The sequence below is a fragment of the Phocoena sinus genome, chromosome 1, assembly GCF_008692025.1.
Source record: "Phocoena sinus isolate mPhoSin1 chromosome 1, mPhoSin1.pri, whole genome shotgun sequence".
Taxonomy (NCBI): domain Eukaryota; kingdom Metazoa; phylum Chordata; class Mammalia; order Artiodactyla; family Phocoenidae; genus Phocoena; species Phocoena sinus.
The window spans coordinates 8,668,234-8,690,144 of record NC_045763.1 but is presented as its reverse complement, the minus strand read 5'-3'; the positions used below and the strand labels follow the sequence as shown (position 1 = coordinate 8,690,144).

At 47.6% G+C, this 21,911-nt stretch overlaps 1 protein-coding gene across 4 annotated transcripts in view; it reads left to right on the top strand.

The window, feature by feature from the left end:
• Positions 1-21,911, top strand: part of MTOR (mechanistic target of rapamycin kinase) — a 116,734-nt gene that overhangs the window by 68,325 nt on the left and 26,498 nt on the right. For all 4 annotated transcript variants that reach the window (XM_032626690.1, XM_032626680.1, XM_032626700.1 and 1 more), the window contains 8 exons: positions 6,588-6,663; positions 9,681-9,820; positions 14,806-14,906; positions 16,595-16,710; positions 17,956-18,033; positions 18,221-18,328; positions 21,492-21,617; positions 21,707-21,838. In XM_032626690.1, coding sequence (XP_032482581.1) covers positions 6,588-6,663; positions 9,681-9,820; positions 14,806-14,906; positions 16,595-16,710; positions 17,956-18,033; positions 18,221-18,328; positions 21,492-21,617; positions 21,707-21,838 — 877 coding nt within the window. The remainder of the gene's footprint in view (positions 1-6,587; positions 6,664-9,680; positions 9,821-14,805; positions 14,907-16,594; positions 16,711-17,955; positions 18,034-18,220; positions 18,329-21,491; positions 21,618-21,706; positions 21,839-21,911) is intronic.

Here is a 21,911-nt window from a genome sequence, read left to right as displayed (position 1 = left end):
ATCTACACAGTTGTTAACATTCTATCTTTTTTATTCTTAAGGCCCCACTTTCTCACATACAGATCTGGCAAGTCTTCTAGATATTATGACAGACGTGTCATTTACACTGTGAGCAGACAAAGGAAAGGGTGAAGACAAAGTAAGAGCTCATTATCCTTAAGCCACTGTGGTCTGAGATGTCAGGAACCCATGTGATTGTCCAAGGCAGTCCACCTACCTCTCTTGCACCAGATTTTTTTTGTCTTGGTGCCTTAGGTCCCTGAGGGTGCCAAGGACACCAAATGTCCCAGCTTTGAAACCAGGTAATGAGGCCAGCCTCCTTTTCTTAATATGTAGAAAAGGAGTAAATTTACTCTTCCTAAGTTTCTGAAGCAAGAAAGGAAAGTTTGTCCTGCCAGACCCTGGGGTGCTATCTTCATGCCCTGACTGTGGCTTTAAGGGGGGGACCCTAAGGCCTGCCAGCCCCCTTCGCTCTCCCTACCCCTTCGCTCTCCCTACCCACCTGCGTTTGAATTACCCCTCACCACCTTTCTCCGCTGTACATTTCGGATGTTCTCACGTTGCCTTCTGTCTTCACTGCTGTCCTGCTTGAAAAGAGACTGTCATACCCTTGAGCTCCCCAGAGTCCCAGGGGAACTGCTTGATGAAAAGACATCAGGGCCCCACCAATCCTGGATCTTCCTGGCTCTGTACAGGAATCAAGATGTTTTGTTTTTAATCATCCGTTGGACACAGAGCTAAGTCTTGGTGCTGGAAGAAGTAACAGGGATGGACAGAAGCAGCTACCGCTCTATAAGAGAAATAAGAAAGACTGCTTGGGGGACTTCTCTGGTGGCACAGTGATTAAGAGTCCGCCTGCCAATGCAGGAGACACGGGTTCGAGCCCTGATCCGGGAAGATCCCGCATGCCGCGGAACAACTAAGCCCGTGTGCCACAACTACTGAGCCTGCACTCTAGAGCCTGTGAGCCACAACTGCTGAGCCCACGTGCCACAACTACTGAAGCCCGCGCGCCTAGAGCTCAGTAACAAAAGAAGCCACCGCAATGTGAAGCCCACGCACCGCAACAAAGAGTGGCCCCTGCTCACCGCAACTATAGAAAGCCCACGTGCAGCAATGAAGACCCAACGCAGCCAAAAATAAATTAATTAATTAATTTTTTTTAAGTGCATTAATTAGGGCTTCCCTGGTGGCTCAGTGGTTGAGAGTCTGCCTGCTGATGCAGGGGACATGGGTTCGTGCCCCTGTCCGGGAAGATCCCACATGCCGCAGAGTGGCTGGGCCCGTGAGCCATGGCCACTGAGCCTGCGCGTCCAGAGCCTGTGCTCCGCAACGGGAGAGGCCACAACAGTGAGAGGCCCGTGTACCGCAAAAAAAAAAAAAAAAGTGCATTAATTTAAAAAGATAAAGCAACAGAAAAAATTCATTAAAAAAAAAAAAAAAAGACTGCTTGATATACTGCTTGATACAAAGCAGGGTCCATCTGGGCCTCAACTTGGCTCTTCAGGAGCTCCTCAGCCAGACCCGCCCAGGTCCGCTGTCAGCTGTGTTGCATGTGTCACCAGCCCAGCACCAAGGGTATTCAGAGTATTTTTACTTGACAGAGAACCAAATAAAATGTAGACTGCACTAGAAATAGGAGAGAGAAGGCCCAGAGCCATTTGGGAAGCAAGTGCATGACGTTCTCGTAAATTCCTGATGCGAGCACTAGGAAGGCCTGAGTAGTTCCCCAGATGTGACTGCAGATGCTCCTCGTGTGACCGGCTTTCCAGTGGGCTCCAGCTCGTGTTGAGCTATCCTGCATCACTTTGCTCTTAGTAGCCGAAGGTCATCAAGGCACCAAGGCTAAGAGATGAGGTTGATAACCGAGTGAGCCGTACCATGAGGAATTACCAGGCCAGATGACATTGGATTTGACACCAGTCCAGAAGCCCAAAGAGCAGTGACTTAGGAAACAACACAGTTCCTCAGGTTTCCCTTCAGGTAGTAAGAGTGGCATTTGGATGCCGAGCCAGAGACCCTCCTGTTGGTTTGCTAGTGGGTCAGCATTAGTTAGGATGTGGAGCAGTTAATGACCCGCTGTTTCTTCAGTCTCATCCTCAGTGAGACTGGTCACCACTTGCCTGTGAAAAGCACCGAGGAAAAGATTGAAGAGGCGAGTCACGGGGAAGTAAACAGTCCCCACTCCCAGCACTAACTTCTCAGCCATCGCTCTCGGACAAGGAACGCACCAAGGCAACGAGAAGCTCCTTCACGTCTGAGTCCCTTACTCAGCTTACACACTTTCCCTACGTCTGGAAAGAGTTTCGGATAGTGGAGAAAAGATGCCTGGTGTAATCTGTTTGGTGTAGGAGGCATTGAGGCCATATCTTATTTGTTAATTCGACTCAGTTCTAAAAAGTGTTTCCCTCAATTGCCAAGAATTTCCCAGTTTCAAGCTCTTCAACTCAGCTTCCTTTAATAAAAGTTAAATCTTGGAGTGAGGGAGGGGAGGTGGGGAATGAATGAGTGAATATGTCTGAATAATTGCCTTTTCCCCTCTTGATATCCTAATTCATCGTGTTTCCCTGTCTGTCTCTCTTCATTGTATTTCTAACACCAGGTTTACTTGTGGGCTCTGCGTTTTATTCTGTGGGTAGGCAGCTTCTGTTTGCTCTGTCGACTCGCAACTATACAAGAGCTCAACTGGATGTTCTCACTGCGCAGTGAAGTAGGATACAAATCTACCCCAACACCCATGCCAAGATGGCACTGGGACGGGATCCACTAGCCTAGAAATTCTTGCGCCGCAGCCATCTTTTCCTTCTGGCCCTGGTGAGCGTGGAGAGGAGACAGGCTATCTGGTTGACCTGTCATCCTGTGCACTGTTGTCGTGGGCACGTTGCTGCCTAAGCCTCCATCTCTCTACACTTGTTTGTTAGCGTCGGTGAGGCCTGGTTTGTGTTGTTAAGCACTCCTCTGCTGTTGGGCTGAGCTTTGAACAGTTTGCCCTTTATAAGCCTCCAGCATTAATACGGAAAGACCCCGGGGCACACAAGGGAGCGTTTATTGAACGGGCTGTAGGAAACTCCCAGCTGCCCCATAAAACGAGAGCTCCTCATTAGGGGGCCTTTTGAGCAAAGGTGGTTTCTGCACACGAGCCACACATACAGTCTCATAAAACCACATCTGAGTTTAAAAAGGGAGTATTTGAACGGACAGTCTTGTGTCACCCAAGCAAGCAGGAGATTGGGGCCTTAGTAGCTGGGAACTTCTGAGTTTCCACAGAGGCTTATTCATCCCCCACTTTGCAGCCTGCGCTCTGTCTGTAAGCCTGGCAGCCTCGAACAAGCTGCCTGTGGCCGCACGCTGACTGTCCTGCTGGGAGGTGTGGAGGTGTTGCCAGTGGCTTCTGAAAGGAAATAAAAAGATGGGAAACAGGAGCTTAGGGGTCAGAGCAGGGTGTTAGCCGTGGTATGGGTGAGGAAGCTAAAGGGAAGGTGCATTACAGCTCCTTTTTCCCGTACAGCAGATTATATACAGAGTTCGCTCGTGGAAACGTCCCATGCCATGCTTTCAGTCACTTATTTTACACGTATTTGCTCAGGCCCACTGATGCCGAGAGTAGACAGCTGACACGCTTCTCTCCCACCGCAGAGCTGTACCCTTAGTTATTACTTCAGATCCTTTTAATGGTACAATTTCGAAGGGAAAGGTTGACCGGCTGGGCCACGGTTTCCTTATACGTAAAATGGGAGTGTTAACAATGTCTACCTCGTAGGGTTAAGATGACCTGTATCAGCAGTAATCAGCATAGTGCCTGGCACCTACAGTGAGCCCGCAGTAAATTTAGGTATCTTTTTGTTGTTATTATAATCCATTGCCTCTCGTGATGGAGTGCCAGAAGCCGTGGAGGAAGGAGAAAAAGTTAAGGTCCCAAGCAAGATGGTAGACTCTCTCGAGCACCAGGAGAACCTCCAGAGCCTCAGCCCCTGCAGTTGCGTTCTCCAGCAGCCTTGTAGGCACACATGGGAGACTCCACGGAAGGAAAGAAGAAAGAAATGCATTTAGGGAGAAAGTTCTATAGGAAAGAAGAATGCAAACAGGGAGGAGGAAAGAATAAACAGGATGAGAACAGCTGGGTAACTTGAAATCTCTCCTCTCTGAACAGTCGAAAGTAGGTGTGTACAATCTCCTTTACTTTGAGGTCCTCAAACCAGAACTTAATTTATCAAAGGGACCCTTTCTCTCTGCTCCCACTCATTTTTCATGGGTTTGTTTTAGTCCATTTAGTCAAAGTTGTCATTTTTTCAGTGACTGTCCTTACTGTTGGACAAGAGCTTGTCATGCATCTCAAGGTGCACCCCCGGTTTTCCTGGCCATTGATCGAGGCCTGGTCAGTGTGGGTCCGCTGTGAGCCCAGCCCCTCTTTCCTTCCCACGGGGCTGTCTGCATCCTCACCTGCTTCCACACATATTCAAGCGGGGAGTTCTGTGCGGGTGACTTATGTGGACTTTCTCTTAAAGGCGTTGGGGCCATGTGATGAGTTTTCTTTTTAAGTTTGCAAAGCTGTGTTGGTCTGTCCTTGGAGGAGGTATATCAGAGCCATAGCAACATTAAGGTAAAATTTGTATTTCTCCTCTGAAGTCTCAAGTCACAACTTCCTGATTTTGATCAGTTTCTTGTAAAATTCTCCTTTTTATGTATAACAAATGGGCGAGTGGGGGGGAGGGACTTTTGCTTGCTTTTGTTTTTGTGTTGCTTTATTCCCCAGAGTGAGGCAAGTTTTGGTAATGTTTATAATTTGTTCTTGAAAATTAGAGTATGTTCCAGAGCATAAGACTGGAAGACAGTTATTAGAACTCCTGGATTTTTATGTCTGATTCTTAGAGGTAACTTCTTTTGGTTCAGGCAAGAAACACTTTCCTTATCTTCCTCATCAGAACACTTTATATTCCTACCAGGGCCATCCCAATAGTCCACATTAGGACTAAAAATAATATATAGACTATATTACTATATATAGTTACATATGATATATTACATATTTGAGTATAATGTATAGAATATACACTGGCTTTCTTTTTTCCTGCCTTCTTGTGCTTCCAAAATCTTTATTTGGGCTCAAGGAGCTAGATTATCACAAATCTATACCCAGCAATATTAATTATTAATGCGGTTTACCCAGCCCTATGTGAGTGAGCAGCAAAGCTGAGAACCTGACTTGAGGCCAAGAGGAATGGGAAACTGCTTCACGATGAGCATGCAGTGGAATTAGTCCCTTTGGACTTGGCTTTTCATTCTCAGCTTAGAAAAACTCTCATAGGGCTTCCTAAAGGACCATGATGTTACAGCTTCACTTTGAAATTAAAAATATTTCTGAATCCTGCAGCAGAAAACTTACGGAGAACATCTGGGCTCATTGCTTTGCTTGGGACCCACACAGAAGCACCAAACGGTCCGCCCAGTAGATCCCACACAAGGTTGCCCATCTACTCCTATAAATAAAGGAGAGGGATGTCTGTGCAGTTACTTTCGCCTCTGGTTGCAGAGCCTGGAGCCTTGAGCTTGGACACCCAGTCTAGACTCCCAAGGTGGTCTGTCACATTTTGCTCCCTGCCTATGAACAGATGTAGTCGTCGTTGTCCTGTGGTTTTCTCAAGCCTGCTCCCTCCCTCTCTTCCTTCCATAACTCAAGCTTATGTTTAGTGTTGGGTTAGTTGCTGCTTACCCTCTTACATAGGTCCCTATTGGAACAAGGGTCTGAGCCTTGCAGCTCCCCTACTTTCAGGACCTCTTCACAGCCTCTCTGATGAACCAACTTCAGGCAGCAAGCCTTCCAGCTTTCCTGCCCAGTTGCCCCAATACACTTACAGTTCTCCAGCCCCAACTGGCCATATGCCGCCCACAGATGACATCAGCAAAGTTGTGTGTTGTTAAGAAAAGCATCTCTCTGCCAGAGAGACCAGGCAAGTGACTTGGGATGCGATCCCTTCACAGCCTGCTGCAGAGGGAGGGCATGGTCTTTGAAAAGGGACTAGGGAAACATCTGAATTTGAAAGAGATGGGCCCTGTCAGGGGAGCAGTCAAAACTGTTGCTGGGTTCTCTGTCATTGACGTGGATGACCCAGCCTCAGTGCCACTTCTTTGTCACCCACAGAGCCTGATGATTTGTATTCATTGTGGTTATTCTTATCACCAAGGGCAACTGATGAGAAGAAGTAAGAGTTAAAAGTTCAGAGGTACCTCATCTGGTTGTGTTCTACAACAGGAACGGTTCTGGAGCCAGGGTTTCTAGTTAAAAAACAGACATGTGCTGCCTGACATATGATATCTGAGAGGAAACCAGTCTGCTGCTTGGAGGAAGGGCCCCAGAGCAGGCAAGGCCTCCTGTCCACCAAATGTGGCCCCTTCAAAATTAGGAGTATGAGATCAAGATGAAATCATTCAGGCCGAGCTTTCTGGGTGGTAATAGATAATTGATGCTCTTTCTACATCTGTAAGACATTGTCCCCAGCATGCTGGTGAGCCATCTGCCCACAAATGACCCTGCACCTCCCACCCTCTGACATGCTGAGTGTAACCACCTATTCCTTTTGTTTTCCCAGCATTAATAATAAGCTACAGCAGCCAGAGGCAGCTGCCGGGGTATTAGAATATGCCATGAAACACTTCGGAGAGCTGGTAAGTTGCCTCATTCCTTTTAGAAGAGCAAGAGGTAGCCACCTGGCTAGGGAGGCACTAAGCCACGACCTTAAGAAAGTTACTTTCCTTTTCTGTTTTTTTGCCAATTGTTAAAAATCTGATGCTGACTTACCTATATCTTGAGGTTGAAGGAGACAGTGGCTGTATGGAGTGTATTCAAGCTGAACAGAGATCGTGAGGGCAGAATCTAAAAAACAGTAATAACTTGTATTTATCAAGCTCTCAGCATGCGCCTAGCCCTTTGCTATGTGCTTTATGTACTTCATCTAATTCAGGAACCCTTTGAATGTGTACTATTGTTATCCCATTTTACAGATGAGGAGACTGTGGTCCCAGCAGGATAACAACCTTACCTGAGCTGACAGTGAATAAGTGGCAGAGCCAGGACTTGAACCCCGGGCAGTCTGGTGTTAGAGCCCAGGTGTTTAACCCTGACCAGAGTTGTCTTTGTGTCCTCTGTGACAGCCAGCATTGCCACTGGCCCATAGTTCAGGCTCAGTACCTACTTCAGAGGAAACCATGGGTAATTCTCCAGAAAAAAATATGCCATAATTTATACCTGACATTGAGGGATTGTTCCATTTCATTATTGCTTATATAGCTTCTTGCCTCCTGCCATCTTTGCCCAACTGATACTAAAATGATTCCGTTACTCTCTGTAGCCCTGGGAGAGTGCTTTGGTAACTCCAAACCATATATAAGGCATCGACTTAATCAATTTAACATTGACTTCCTGGAAGGTCAGGAAGTTCTGGGTCCATATATTTGATGAGGAACCTTTTATTAGTCAAGTAGGTCACTTACTCCAGTCTGCCTTAATCAAGAGCCCAGTGTGTTAGAGTGAAGAAAAGTGACTACTTCACGGGCTTTTGCCTTCTACAGGGGCTGTTCAACTGGGCTGAAACCTTTCAGGGAATATTTTGCCATCTTGAGCACATATCTATGACTAGACTAAGAAAGCATCTCCAGATGACAAAACAGAAGGGACTGTGTCTCATCCATCTTTGCCAGAATCCTTGTTTGCAGAGGGAAGAAGGTCAGCAAAGAGGGCACTTCATGTACTCCACCCAGAGATGTCCTCTCCTGTGATATCCTTAGCGCTTAGACCGCAGTAATTGAAACAGGGATTCCACAAACATCTGGTATTCAGGCCATTTTATACCCCAGTGGCTCAGAGTACCAACCTTAAATGAAGAGTTCCCCCGTCTCCAGGTTCTAAAGGTGGCCATTGCTCTAGGGTGGCTGCTGAACCTGTGGTGGATTTTCTGTTATATTTAGGTGGCTGAGTCGCATCAAGCTCGACAGTGGTTGCTTTTTCTTGGCAGGGCCTGCGCTTTCTCAGCGCAGTTTAGGTAACAGCAATCTCATTAGAATTTTGTGGGATTCATTGCTTAAACCTTATAGTTTCTGAAATCTGTTGCAATTCAAAATATCCTGCCCCCTACGTGACCTGCTCCATACGCCACTCCCCCTACTTTCTGCTTGTTCATACTGAGTGTGTGCCATGCATTAGTCATGAGCCTTTGTTTCTTTTCCACCCAGTACAGAAATTCAAAATGGGAAGTTTACCAGTGTTACTCTTTAATTTCAGAGTTTTTAATTGTACAGTCTCTGCAGTCACTGTTCTCTCTGTAAGTTTTTGCTTTCATATTAGGCGTAGTAGAGCGGCATGATTCTAGACGAGCTTGGGAAATGGAGCTTAGGCGGTTCTACCCTCCACAGAGTCCATTTTGGCAAACCTCATTGTACATGGACATTGGGGAACGGGCTGTTGTGGCCGCAGAATTAGGCCTGGGGAAGCAGAGGGGGCTGGCTCTGCTGAAAACACACGAGGGGAAGCAGGCACAAGTTAGCTCCCTAAAATAGAAATGACCTGCTTACAGAGGTTCAAGGAGAAAAGGTTCTGTCAGAGAGCTTAGCACACAGTAGCTGTTAGTGTATGTGCTGCTCAAATAAGACTTTCATTTAGAAAGGAGAGAAAGGAAGGTAATGGGGGAAGCAAATGTGGGCCCTGCATTGTATCATACAAATTCCACTGCAGGATCGTACTGTTGTTAAGTAAATCCCTGGAGAGCCACTCCCCTGGCCCAGTAGAGAAATGGTCGTTTACCAAGCTGGTAATGAAGAAGCCCAGAAGACAGACTGAGGTGGAGGCAGATGGCGGGCAGACAGAGACGTAAAACAGTCCCCGGGCCATTCAGAGAGCCGTAGCCTGCAGCTTCTAGACTGCAGTACCGCTCATTCACGTGGCCGCCACTGAACTGCAGCGTGGCGCGCCGTCTGCCGGGTAATGGAACCCGTCCTTTGGCCCCTGCCACTGGGAAAGCTGCCAGGTGCTAAGCAGGAGGGAACATTGGATGGGGGAGACTCTAGAAGAAGGGAGGAAGTTTTTCCAAAGAATTTTAAGTGGCAGTATTATATTGTAGTTTAAATTATTATTTCCTGAAAGTTTAAAAATGCATTAAGAAACGCAGAGAATCGAGAGCTTTTTAAAAGCGAGTGGTTTTCCTCCAGCAGATATGCAGATGTGACCTGGTCTTTCTGGCCTTATCCGGAAAGCAGCTGCCACCCCTGCCATGTGGCCCACTGTCAGCATTCCAGCAGATCGAGGCCTTGGCATCCTTATAGGAGCCCTGGTCGGGGCTTCCTGCCATCCTAAATGATTTCCCCTGTCTTTGTATCCCCACATGCTGGAGTTCTGCTGCCTTCTGTGTCTGGGCTGGAAGTGATGGGGGGAAAGCACGGCCTGACATCTGCTCTCAGATTATCCCAGGGTTGTTCCATCACTGTGCCAAGGAACCAGCATTCCCACTGTCACCAAACATACCTCCGGATATTCTGAAGTTCTTTTCAGTCAAAGCCAAGGCAAACTGTGATGGGTGAAGTGTCACGCATACAGCACAGCACACTCGGGAAAGAGAGTCTGTGGATTAAAAAAAATGTACCTCTGTGTTCTCTGTGCCTCCCAATAGTCCTCTTTCTTTTCCGCTTGGCAGGAGATCCAGGCTACCTGGTATGAGAAACTGCATGAGTGGGAGGATGCTCTTGTGGCCTACGATAAGAAAATGGACACCAACAAGGATGACCCAGAGCTGATGCTGGGCCGCATGCGCTGCCTCGAGGCCTTGGGGGAATGGTAAGCTGTAGCGGGATGATGGCCGAGTTGCATTTGAAATGCTTCTCCCAACCAGAGTTCTCATCTAAGACTCTCATTTTTGTTTCACTTGGTTATTTTCCCAGGAATCATCTATCACTTTGGAGTGTTTCTCTCTCTGTTCTGTTGCAGTGCTAAATAGAAAGACGCTTTTTTTCTTTTTCTTTCTTTCTTTCTTTTTAACTTAAACTTTGTAATGCTCTGGGACAGGACAGGTGTGGGTGTGCTCCTGGGATCTACAGCTGTTCTCTCTCTGCCTCTTGACCTTGACTGACTGATGAAGACTTCATATTCTTACTCTGCAACCTTGATTTTTTTTCTTTTCTTTATTACCTCTTGCTAATGATTTTAGGAAAGAACAGATGACTGCTTTCTTCAGGTGCTTCACCTTTATTGAATGCTTACTACGGGCTCAGCACTATGCCAGGCTCCAGAGATTAAAAAGAAAAAAAAAAAAAGGCCTCTTCCTTTGTGAGGCTGATGAGACAATCACGTCGCAGGCAGTTACTAGAGCCTGAGAGCCCAGGGACAATGAGTGGTCTGAGCACACAGCTCTGAAAGACCGAAGTGGGGAACGGGGTGATCTTGCAGTTCTCCCCGGAGGAAGGTCTACGGTTGGGAGACAGGTGAAGGAGAATGGGGAGAGAGAAAGGGTGTGCCAGGTAGAAGTGACAGTAACGCTTGATTTAGAACACTTGCCTGCATCTTGGCCTGGGGATGTTAAAGGAAAAATGGTTCCTGTTCCGTTTTCCAGCATCCAGTGCAGTTTTGTAAAATAGCTAAAACAAAATGCCATCCTGCAGTCATGAGCTAGTTTAACTACAGTTTTAAATAACAAACAGAATGCTGTACTGCCTCCCCACGAGCAGATTATCTCAACTTCCTCTTGCATATGGGACTGAGTGCCCCATTCATTCATTCATACAGTTGTAGTGAGCGCTTACTCATTGCCAGTGTCTGTGCTAGCCCCTGAGAACACAGCATGAACAAGAGGGACACAGCCCCTGCCTTCCCAGAGCTTACAGGGCAGACGACCAGGCTGCTGTAGCACAGAGTGAATACAGTTTTAAAGGAGAGGAGAAGCCCAGGGGCTGTGGGATATCAGAAGGGGCCCTAATCCTAGCTTGGAAGGTTCTGGAAGGCTTCCAGGAAGAAGTGATAACTATCTCGGACCCAGACAGTGAGGAGGAGCGAGCACATTGTTATGTTTAGAGTTCTGAAAGTTCAGTAAGGCTGTGGGGTGGAGTGTGTTGCGGAAAAGAGGTAAGAGGTGAGGCAAGAGAGCTAGGCAGGGGCCAGATCATGTGGGGCTTATGGTCCACGTTAAGAGTTTGAACTTTAACCAAAGGGCTGTTGATTGGCCATTCTCCAAACCCCACAGAATTTTTTTCTTTGCATTCTTTCATTCAGTGCCCTGAATTGCTCACCTCCTCTTCTCCTTTTTCTACTTTTTGAAATGCTCCCCATCTTTCAAGGTCCACCTGAACTGTTTCTCCCTCCTTAAAACCTTTCCTGCCCTCCCCGCCTTTCATAATTAGAGACAACCACTGTCCTTAGGTGGGTTAAGTAGGGTTGGCGTGGATGCGTTAGAAGAGACTTTATATGCGATTTTGTTTAATCTCCTTGTGTGACAGTTGGGAAACTGAGACTCATAGAAGTTGACATAGCCTGCCCGAGGTCTCCCGAGAGCAGAGTCATCCAGGTCTCCTGACGTTGCACTACCCAGTGCCATCTACCTCTGAGCTCTTGAATTCGTTCCAGTTTTATTATTACCTATAAAGTATAAGTGGCTAGTGATGCTGACCAAGGGGTCTAAGAATGCAGTAGGCTAAAAGAGATTTTAAAAAGAGATGAAAAGGCTTCCCTGGTGGCGCAGTGGTTGAGAGTCCGCCTGCCGATGCAGTGGACACGGGTTCGTGCCTCGGTCCGGGAAGATCCCACATGCCGCGAAGCAGCTGGGCCCGTGAGCCATGGCTGCTGAGCCTGCGCGTCCAGAGCCTGTGCTCTGCAACGGGAGAGGCCACAACAGTGTACCGCCCGTGTACCGCAAAAAAAAAAAAAAAGAGATGAAAGAAGTAGAATTCTTTTCCTGATCATATGCAGGTTTTTTATATGGTTTATTCAGCCAATTCTATTTAGAGTGCAACTTCTGGATTGCTTTTGCTCTGAGTATGTATCCTGAACGTGCCCGAGGCAGGTGTTCACTGGAGGTGGCCCTCAGGAGTGATCCAGGGTTACCAGTGAGCTAAGACCCGCTCCCCATGCTCAGCCTCTGGGAGCTGAGTACCAGAGACAGCCACCCCCTCCCCCAGCTCCCCAGCCACACCTGCAGCTACTTGAACCTAAGTAAACCTCCCTGCACTGTTCCTTTCATGGCCTCTGGGTCCTTGAGGACAGATTCCTCAGGAATGAGATCATAGACAGCCAAGTACTTAGGTGTTGCCAATTGAAGAACGCTCCTTACACTTTTTGCTGCTGCACTGGGTGGGAAAGTCAGAGTCTTGGAGGGCCTTTTACCCAGTCCTCCCTGGTGTCAGTGAGAGGTGCCAAAGAGCCTCCTAGTGGTTGCCCCACAGACAGTCTCATACTTTTTATTTATTTGACTTTGTTCGCCCCCGTGCCTTTGAGAGTTATGACTCAGTATATTCTGCATCCTTATTTGTAACAAATGTTTGTGGGAGAGGAACCCCGCCTCTGTGTACACCGACCAGGTTCTGACAGCTGTTGACACAGCCTCAGCTTGAAGTCGGTGCCTGTGTCCCCTGGCGGGGCTGCCTTTCAGGATGCTGATTCTGCACTGCTCCCTGCTTTGTCTCTGGAGTTAACAGTTTGTGGCGTTTCACACTGAACTCGCTCCCTGCCTCGAGATGAAGAGGAAAGCTAAATCCCAGACCTGTGACACAGAAATGGGGGGTCCTGACGAAACAGCAGAGGGCGGCTGAATTGCCTACGGCTACCAGCTCTACAAATTTGAGTTCTAGGGTTGGAAGGAGCATTCAGAGATCATGTCGCTTTCCTTTACCTCCAGACAGGACCCCAGCGAAAATGTGCTGCCCAGAGGAGCTGTTCTATGCTCTGAGCCAGTGGTTCTCTAACTGTGGCCCCTGGATCACAGCATCAGTATCACCTAGAAACTTGTTAGAAATCTACTTTCTCAGGCCCCAGTTCAGACCTCCCGAATCAGAAACTCAAGGATGGCACCCAAGGAGCCCTCCGTGGGATTATGATCTATGTAAGGAGCCCTCCATGGGATTATGATCTGTGTAAGGAGCCCTCCATGGGATTATGATCTGTGTAAGGAGCCCTCCGTGGGATTATGATCTATGTAAGGAGCCCTCCGTGGGATTATGATCTATGTAAGGAGCCCTCCGTGGGATTATGATCTATATAAGGAGCCCTCCGTGGGATTATGATCTATGTAAGGAGCCCTCCGTGGGATTATGATCTATGTAAGGAGCCCTCCGTGGGATTATGATCTATGTAAGGAGCCCTCCGTGGGATTATGATCTATGTAAGGAGCCCTCCGTGGGATTATGATCTATGTAAGGAGCCCTCCGTGGGATTATGATCTATGTAAGGAGCCCTCCGTGGGATTATGATCTATGTAAGGAGCCCTCCGTGGGATTATGATCTATGTAAGGAGCCCTCCGTGGGATTATGATGCACATAACAATCTGAGAACTGCTGCTCTAAGATAACCTCCAGCAGGACCCAGAGTGAAGGTTTCTCAGTTTAGACGGCAGGAAAACAACACTGAGGTTCATCCAGCTGCTGTCTCTGCGCTTCAGTAAGTGCACAGGGCAGGATGGCTGCCCACTTCCTCTTTTTTATCTTGGCTGTGTATTGAGCTAGAATGCTTGCATCCCTGGCTCTCTTGACCTTGTGACAGAGAGACAGTGAAAGGTAATGACTGCCAGGCCATGATGCTGGATAATGGCCCCGAGCAGTTCTCCTAGATGTGGTCAGCAGTCAGCTTCTCGGTGAGCCCAGCCCAGATCCCTTCAACATCTTTATCGCCTCCCCGCTCCCTGTCCCCCATGTCACCTTATAGTGCAGTGTAGCTCATGTCCCACGAGGCTTCTGAGCTGGGCCACTTGGAGCTTGTACCTTTTCTCTTGACTCCACTCCCAATACCAAGTTAAAACATCCTGCAGCATCTCTCTCAGAAAGCAGGAAAGATTAAGGAGTCTCCTAGCTGAGTCTTGAAGCTCACATGAAAGCAGGAGCTCGTATTTGCCCAGTAGCAGAGTTTTATTTCCTTTCCTTCAGAAGTGCAACCTGGGAGGGCAGCAGTTTTAACAGCCAACAGGACATCTTTTCTTGAGGGCTTCTGCTCTCTCTGTGTATCAGAGTCTGCTGAACATCAAACGTATCTCAGTGTCTCCTAGTCACACCCACACTCACGGTAGTTGTGCGCAACTCTGAGAGTGAGCAACATCTGGATTTCTGGTAGATGTGACCATTGTAGCACCTTCTTCCTCTGTGCAGATTGATTGCATTTGCGTTTCATTTCAGACTGCAAGCATTGGTATAATACTTTTAAAAGCCAATTCTCCCTATAGCTTGGAACCCAAAAGAATGTCCAGATGTGTCTCTTCAGATGGCCTTCTCTGTAGGCCTTCCAAAGGGAAAGAGCCCCGAGTTCATTGGCATAGGAGAAAAGTTATTTCATATTTATGAAGGGGGCCAGATGTTCACATTTCACGTCACACCTAGTTAGACACGATCCCTATCTTAGATAAACTTGCTCTCAGACAAATTATGAGCCACCAGGCCATAGAAACAACAAATGACCAGTCACTTCTCAATTATATCACACAGTCAAAAGTACTTTTTCTTTAAAGGCTCCCAGTTCAAGGCAGGCCCCTATCATCCAGTTCCTCCACAGCCTCCAGCTAACCTAAGGGGCTAGAGAGAAAGATGGAGGTGATATCTGTTAACCCGACTGTATAATTCCTTTTCTTCAGGGGGCAGCTCCACCAGCAGTGCTGTGAAAAGTGGACCCTGGTTAATGATGAGACCCAAGCCAAGATGGCCCGGATGGCTGCTGCAGCCGCATGGGGTTTAGGTAAGGCTCCCCTCCCAGGCACCCAGTCAAGGTGAGGACAGTGAGGCTGGGGGCTCGCATCTGAAAAGTGTGGCACTGTGGCTGCAGGCAGAGATGTCAGGGCTATAGAAGCATAAAACTGTTCACGTCCACTTCTCCCTCCTCCATCTGTCCTTTCTATCTCATGACTTTGACTAACTTTGTTAGATGTGTCTAATAATGGCTATTCACAGGGAGGCCAAGGAAAACAGTGATCAGGCATCAAAACTGAGATATTTAGTGAAGTTTGTTTGTAATCTGGCTCCATCATCATTAGCCTTTTTCCATATTTCTGCTGTGCATGGGGTCGCCACCTCATGATCCAGTATGGTTGCTGGAGCTCCACCAACATGTCTTTATCCTACAGGAATAATGAGAGAAGTCAGCTACCTCCTTTTATTTCTTAACTTTTATTATAGAATTTTCCCAACAAATACAGAAGTGACTAGTATAATGAACCCCTATATGCTGTTCACCTTCTCCAACAGTTACAAACATTCTGGCAGTTTTGTTTCCTCTGTTCTCCTTCTTGCTGCCCAGCACTCAGCCAGCTTCCTCCCGCTCCCTGAGTGTTTTCAAGCAGCGATTTCCTAAAAACTTCCCACAGACAAGTGTCGTTTTCTGACATCAGACCCCAGCAGAGAGGATTCCCAGTGTCTGTTCCAGGGATGTTCTCAGTAAGAGGAGAAAGGGCCCATGGATGTCCCAAGTGGAAGCTGCACCTGTGGAGTCCAGAGGAAGGTTACATAACATCCACCTCCATTCTCACCCTCTGGGTCACAGAGCTTATATCCTTTCCTTTCATGAGCTCTGAGCTGGATCCAGAACGTTTTTCAAAACCAAACTGCTTCCTGAGGAGTCATCATTTGTTATTTGCTTTTGCCCAGAGGCATAGAGAATGGATGCACCAGTGGTCTGGAGTGAAAGGCAGGAAAAGGCCTCGTAAAATCAGCAGCCCTGCAGTCTGCGGCTAATGAAGCTGGTATCTTTCCTGCAGATGGTTTTGGAAATCCTGGCATTTGATACATGCTCACCCCAGCAGGGGAAGTGACTGTGTCTTTCCAGATGCCACCATTTCCCCAGTCTGCCCTGATATGACACTACTGTGCTATGACCTAGCCCATCTTTCTGTTGTAACAGAGCCTCTTAAAATATTTATCTCCTCCCTCTGAGGCAAAGGTACCACCAGAGTGAGACAAGCAAACTGTTTGTCTCATCCTGTCCCCTGTCCGGATAACGGCCATATCAGTTGTTTATGGGGAAGTGTAATGTCCAAGGTACCATTGAGCTGTGAGATCCTCCGTTGGTTGGGAAGAAAGCTCTTCCATCTCACCTAGAGAAAGCTGGGCAAGTTCTCTAGGTTAATGAGGTGCTGCGTGGCACCCTCCTGACCTGTGCTTATGTGGCTCCTTCCATCTTTCATGGAACTCCCTGGGGCAGCAGTGGAGGCCTGTGTTTGGAAGACAGATGTGGCCTTGTTAAACTGGCTCTCAGCCTCACAGAGTGTAGAGGCTCTCTGCAGGATTCGGATACAGCAGGCTCAAGTGTGTCCTGTTTGAACCCCAAGCTAAATTCAAGTAACAGTGACAAGGCCTATTTGAGACGCTGCCTTTAGCCCAGCAAGCTGACCACCCTAATGCTTTTCTGTGTGTGCGTGTGCGTGCGTGTAGGTCAGTGGGACAGCATGGAGGAGTACACCTGCATGATCCCTCGGGATACCCACGACGGGGCATTTTACAGAGCCGTGCTGGCGCTGCATCAGGACCTCTTCTCCTTGGCGCAGCAGGTACAAACCTCCACGTACCCAGACCACCTACAAAGGGAAGGTAATCACGTGCACCCCGTCCGCGCCTAGCACGTGGCGCCTGTGTAAACAGGCTGTTGTACTTCAGCTCTGGCGTTTGGCTCTGTGGCCTTGTTAGATTGGCTTTGGAGTGCAAGGCTCGGTAAGAAGATGACTCCCAGCATATCAGCCAGGGCCACTTTCTGCTCTGAGAGAGGGACACGTGTTCCAGAAGTTACCGTTTAGATTGCTTTTGGAGTTGGCTTCTTGGGTCATCGTTGCATCCTTTTTACCATGTTGCTTTAGCACTGCTTGTGGTAGAGAGAAACTGTTCTACCAAAGGAGAATTCAGAGAGCAGCATGCCCCCTTCTGCAGCAGAAATCAGTCACAAGGTTCTTCTGGCTCTGCAGGCGTGTCACACGCTGGTTACCTTCTAGGAAAGTTAGCACTTGATTTGGAAATCCTCTGCTGTCCTGCAGAATGAAATACCGAGGTGACCGCATCCAGCCTGTCAGGCGCCCGACCGTCCTGGGTGAGGTGCCTGGGTAAATGACCTGAGCGCTACCGGATGGGGACATAGTCATATTAACCTTAAACATTCAAAAAAGGAAAGGCTCCACGTGCAGGGGTTTTAACTGATGAAACAGAGAAGACTCAAACTGCAGTCCTATGGCATCCCCACCACCCCAAGCTCTGATTTACACGACGAGAACTGAGACCTGGGTCACTCCGGTCACAGGCACAAAAGCTCCCATTTACATGGAGAGGATTGGCATTCTTCTGCCAATTTCAGAGGCACTCCCTCAGGAGGACAAGGCGCTTAAAAGCCAGCGACAACCAGCTGGGCCATTTGAGTGCTTGCACAGTCTGTTCTTACCAGCATGCCCAGCATGGAGAAGTTGAAAGAAGGTAGATCCACAAGTCGTCCTCTTGAGGTGTAAGAAGACAGTGATTCTGTTTCTAAGCACCAATTTTCCTTCCTTTGTTAAACAGGATCTAAGATGTTAAGCTTTTGGCTGCCATACATTTCTGTCTTTTCTGCGAAATCAGATAATGCTCTTCTCTAGGCTTTCAAATCTGGTAAAAGGTTTCTTCCCTCCTTCAGTGAACTTTTCTCTTCATCACTAGGATTTCAGTGAGACAGGTAACTTCTGCAGCTAGTCGGGAAGCCTGAAAATCACAGCCCTCCCTTCCCTCAGCTCCCAAGTCCACAGCTCAATTCCAGGGCTTCTCTTTTTCTCTTCCAGTGCATCGACAAAGCCCGGGACCTGCTGGACGCTGAGTTAACTGCGATGGCAGGAGAGAGCTACAGCCGGGCGTATGGGGTGAGTGTGGACCGTCTGCACGGTGCAGGGTTGGAAGCACATTTCAGTTCTCTTTGCAGAGTGGGCTCGTGAGGACACACAGGCTGCTGAGAGCATGCCTGTGGGACCAAAAAGAATGACTGAACTGAAGCCTGGCTTTCGAATTGTTCACGCTGTGTTAAGTTGGAATGCGATTTGCTTCCATCAGGCCATGGTTTCTTGCCACATGCTCTCCGAGCTGGAGGAGGTCATCCAGTACAAACTTGTCCCCGAGCGCCGGGAGATCATCCGCCAGATCTGGTGGGAGAGACTGCAGGTGAGCCTGGTAGAAAGCCCCGCTTAGCCTGCCCCCTCCTGCCCTGCCCAACAGAAGCTTCTTGCTTCCTCACAGAGGTTCCGTTTGCATTCAGAGCAGAACACCCACAGGCTTCTCACCTAATAGGCCTCTAGCTGCGAGAGAATGACCTCTTTTTCGGCCTCCTTTTACCCTTCTCTAGGAAGAAAAGAAAATTTTTTTTTCTTTCTTTTTTGGCTGCACTGCACAGCTTGTGGGATCTTAGTTCCCCGACCAGAGATTGAACCTGTACCCCCTGCAGTGGAAGCGCAGAGTCCTAACCACTGGACCACCAGGGAATTCCCAAAAGAAAATATCTTTAATAAATGACATAATGGCCAGCCAGTTGAGAATCTTGACCTCAAAATCAGTGGTTCTCAACTTTAGCCACACAATAGAATGACCTGGAGAGCTTTTTTTTAAAAAATAAATTTATTTTATTTATTTATTTTTGGCTGTGTTGGGTCTTCGTTGCTGCGCACGGGCTTTCTCTGTTTGCGGCGAGCGGGGGCTACTCTTCGTTGTGGTGCCCGGGCTTCTCATTGTGGTGGCTTCTCTTGTTGCAGAGCACGGGCTCTAGGTTCATGGGCTTCAGTAGTTATGGCTTGCGGGCTCTAGAGCACAGGCTCAGTAGTGGTGGCTCACGGGCTTAGTTGCTCCGCGGCACGTGGGAGCTTCCCGGACCAGGGCTCGAACCCGTGTCCCCTGTATTGGCAGGCGGATTCTCAACCACTGCGCCACCAGGGAAGCGCCCTGGAGAGCTTTTAAAAATCTGGATACCCAGACCACTTCCCAGACCAAATAAACAAAATTTCTGGGGATAGACCCAGGATCAGTATCTTTTCAGCCTTCCCAGATAATTCCAGGATGTGACTGACGCTGAGAACCACTGCTCTAAATCCACTTGCTGACCACCTGCATCCAGCCCTTTAAGTGGGGTGGCCTGATGTGTTCATTTACTAACCCCTGCCATTTACAGTTCCTCAGGTCATAGTCATCCCATAATCTCTGTGCAGACTTTTTTCCACTGAAGTTTCCCCTCATCGAGAAACTTTTCCAAGTCTTCCATCAGTATTTTCGTTGTACATTCTGATCATTTTAGCTTGAGGAGCTGTCAATTCCAGATCTGTGAGTCAGGAGTCTTAAGTGTCCTTGGAAAGGACAGTTCTCCCATTCTTTGAGTAGGGAGGAGAAGTTTGTCGGCAAATCCTTCACTGCTCCAGAAGCCACTTGTCCCCCTGCTTGTCATAATCAACCTTCGTCGATTTTAAGCTGTTTCCTCTTGACCCAATCCACACTTAATTCCAAATTCTGTCCCCAGACAAGTTGAGGTTTGTGCTTCCAACTTTTCAGTAGGCTGTGGCAGAGCCTTTTGACTCCAAGTTGCATTCCTGTCCACGAAGTTCCGGGCACATTCCACTGGAAAGGAAAAGAGCGGGGCAAAGGATTGCCTATGAATACAGTCGTTTATGCTCTGAAATGAGCACATGCAGTTCTTTCACATGTTTTATTAGCAATTATGAAGTGCCCAGTGAATGTTTTGATGGAAAATTGTCCATTGAACCCCAGAAAGGAATTCCACAAAGCCAGAATTTCCCACTTGACTTGTACACACCCTGGTGTTTTTAAGTGCCTATAATGAGGTGAAGAGTTTCCAAATCAGAGATCTGATGAATCTTCTGCCATTCTAACAAGTGGGCAAAATAGAGACTTGGAAGGGGGGTAGATTAAATGAGTCTCAGAAGGGACCCGTGTTTAACTTTACTGTGTCCAAGATACCGTCATCATCTTAGGCCTTCATGACTTTCCTACCTTAAGATAGGAAGCTGCTTTTAGGTTTCCAGGGGCCAAGTGATTTCAGCACCTGGGAGAAACTAGCAGATGATGAGAAGTCACCAAAACAGTCACTCAGTGTACTTTTTTCTGTTTTTCCAACTTTGCAAATTACTGTCTTTACACATAACAGGACAGAAAATTATGGTCCAAGGCCTAAAAATACAGCGTTAACTTTGTGGTAGGAATTTGGCTCTTGTGGATGGCTTGCTGTCAGAACACTCAACCAACTGCCTAGGCTGGAAGAGTGCCGTTTTGCGATCAATTAAACTGAACTCCCCAGCCAGTGGCTCCCGTGGGGCAGTTTGAGAGGTCAACCTTACTTGCATTGGGTCTTTTCTTGCCTTGGGTTCTTTATTCAGGCTCAGATTGTGTCTTGTCATGTTTAAAAGCCTGCAACCATTGTCGCTAGACTTTTAGACTTACCACCATGGAGGACAGCTCGTTGTTTGGTTTCATGGAACTCTCTGATGAAGTGATCTCAGAAACCCATCTCCCCTGGTGTTTGTCTCTGAATCTGACTTATTCTCAGGAAGGTGGAGGAGGAGAGGCTCGCTCCATTCTCAACAGTCTTTTGATATAAAATTAGCTTAGCCCCTTTGATAATGATTAATTCACTTTGTTTCTTTTTAATTTAAAAGAATTTATATGTGTGAATGAATGAGTCCCTTTCCCTTCTATGTGCAGTTTTTGATCTGAGACGAATAAAAATGCAGAGGAAAGACAAGGTCAAGATCTGAGTGCAAGTTTAGGCTCTGATAACTTCAGAAATATAAACACCGCCAACTTTCAAACAACATCAATTGAAAATTTAATTATTTCAATTTTGTTTACACTTAATTAGTTTTTTAAATTTTGAATGATGCATTTTAAGTTTAATTTCTTTGTCAGTGATAGGCATCTTCAACCAGAGAGACGGAAGCAAAAAATTAAAGCTAAAAATACATTATTTACAATTCAGAAAAGAAATTTAAATAATTTAGTTCATTTAAGCCTCACCATGGCCCCATGAAGTCGGTACCATTTTTATCCCATTTTACAGATCAGTCACAGAGAGGTTAAGTAATTTGTCCAAAGTCACATAGGTAGTACAGTGGACGGGCCAGGATTCAGGTTCCAGAGTCCTTGCTGTACTGCTTCTCGAATTTTGAGAAGTTCCTAAGAGGTGTTTCACTCACAGTACCCTTCACTTGAGAAAGATAAGATTACGAAAATGCATCTCTTTTTTGTTTCAGGTTGGGTTTCACTGTTGCTTGTGAGGGGTTAAGTTATAGCAGAGCACGTATCTAATCCTCGCTTCTGGACGTTCCAGGGCTGCCAGCGTATTGTGGAGGACTGGCAGAAAATCCTCATGGTGCGGTCGCTAGTGGTCAGCCCTCACGAGGACATGAGGACCTGGCTCAAGTATGCAAGCCTGTGTGGCAAGAGTGGCAGGCTGGTGAGTGTCCCCACCGTTGGGTAGGGTGGGAGTCTGAGGGGGTGCTCCTGGCCCAGTGCTGTGTATAACCCCAACCTCTTGTTTTGAAGGCTCTTGCTCATAAGACCTTAGTGCTGCTCCTGGGAGTTGATCCATCTCGGCAACTTGACCACCCTCTGCCAACAGTTCACCCCCAGGTGACCTACGCCTACATGAAAAATATGTGGAAGAGCGCTCGCAAGGTCTGTGCTGGAATCCTGCAGGAGACCACATTTCTCCAGAATGCTCACCTAATCTGCTGCTCGCTGCCTCCTC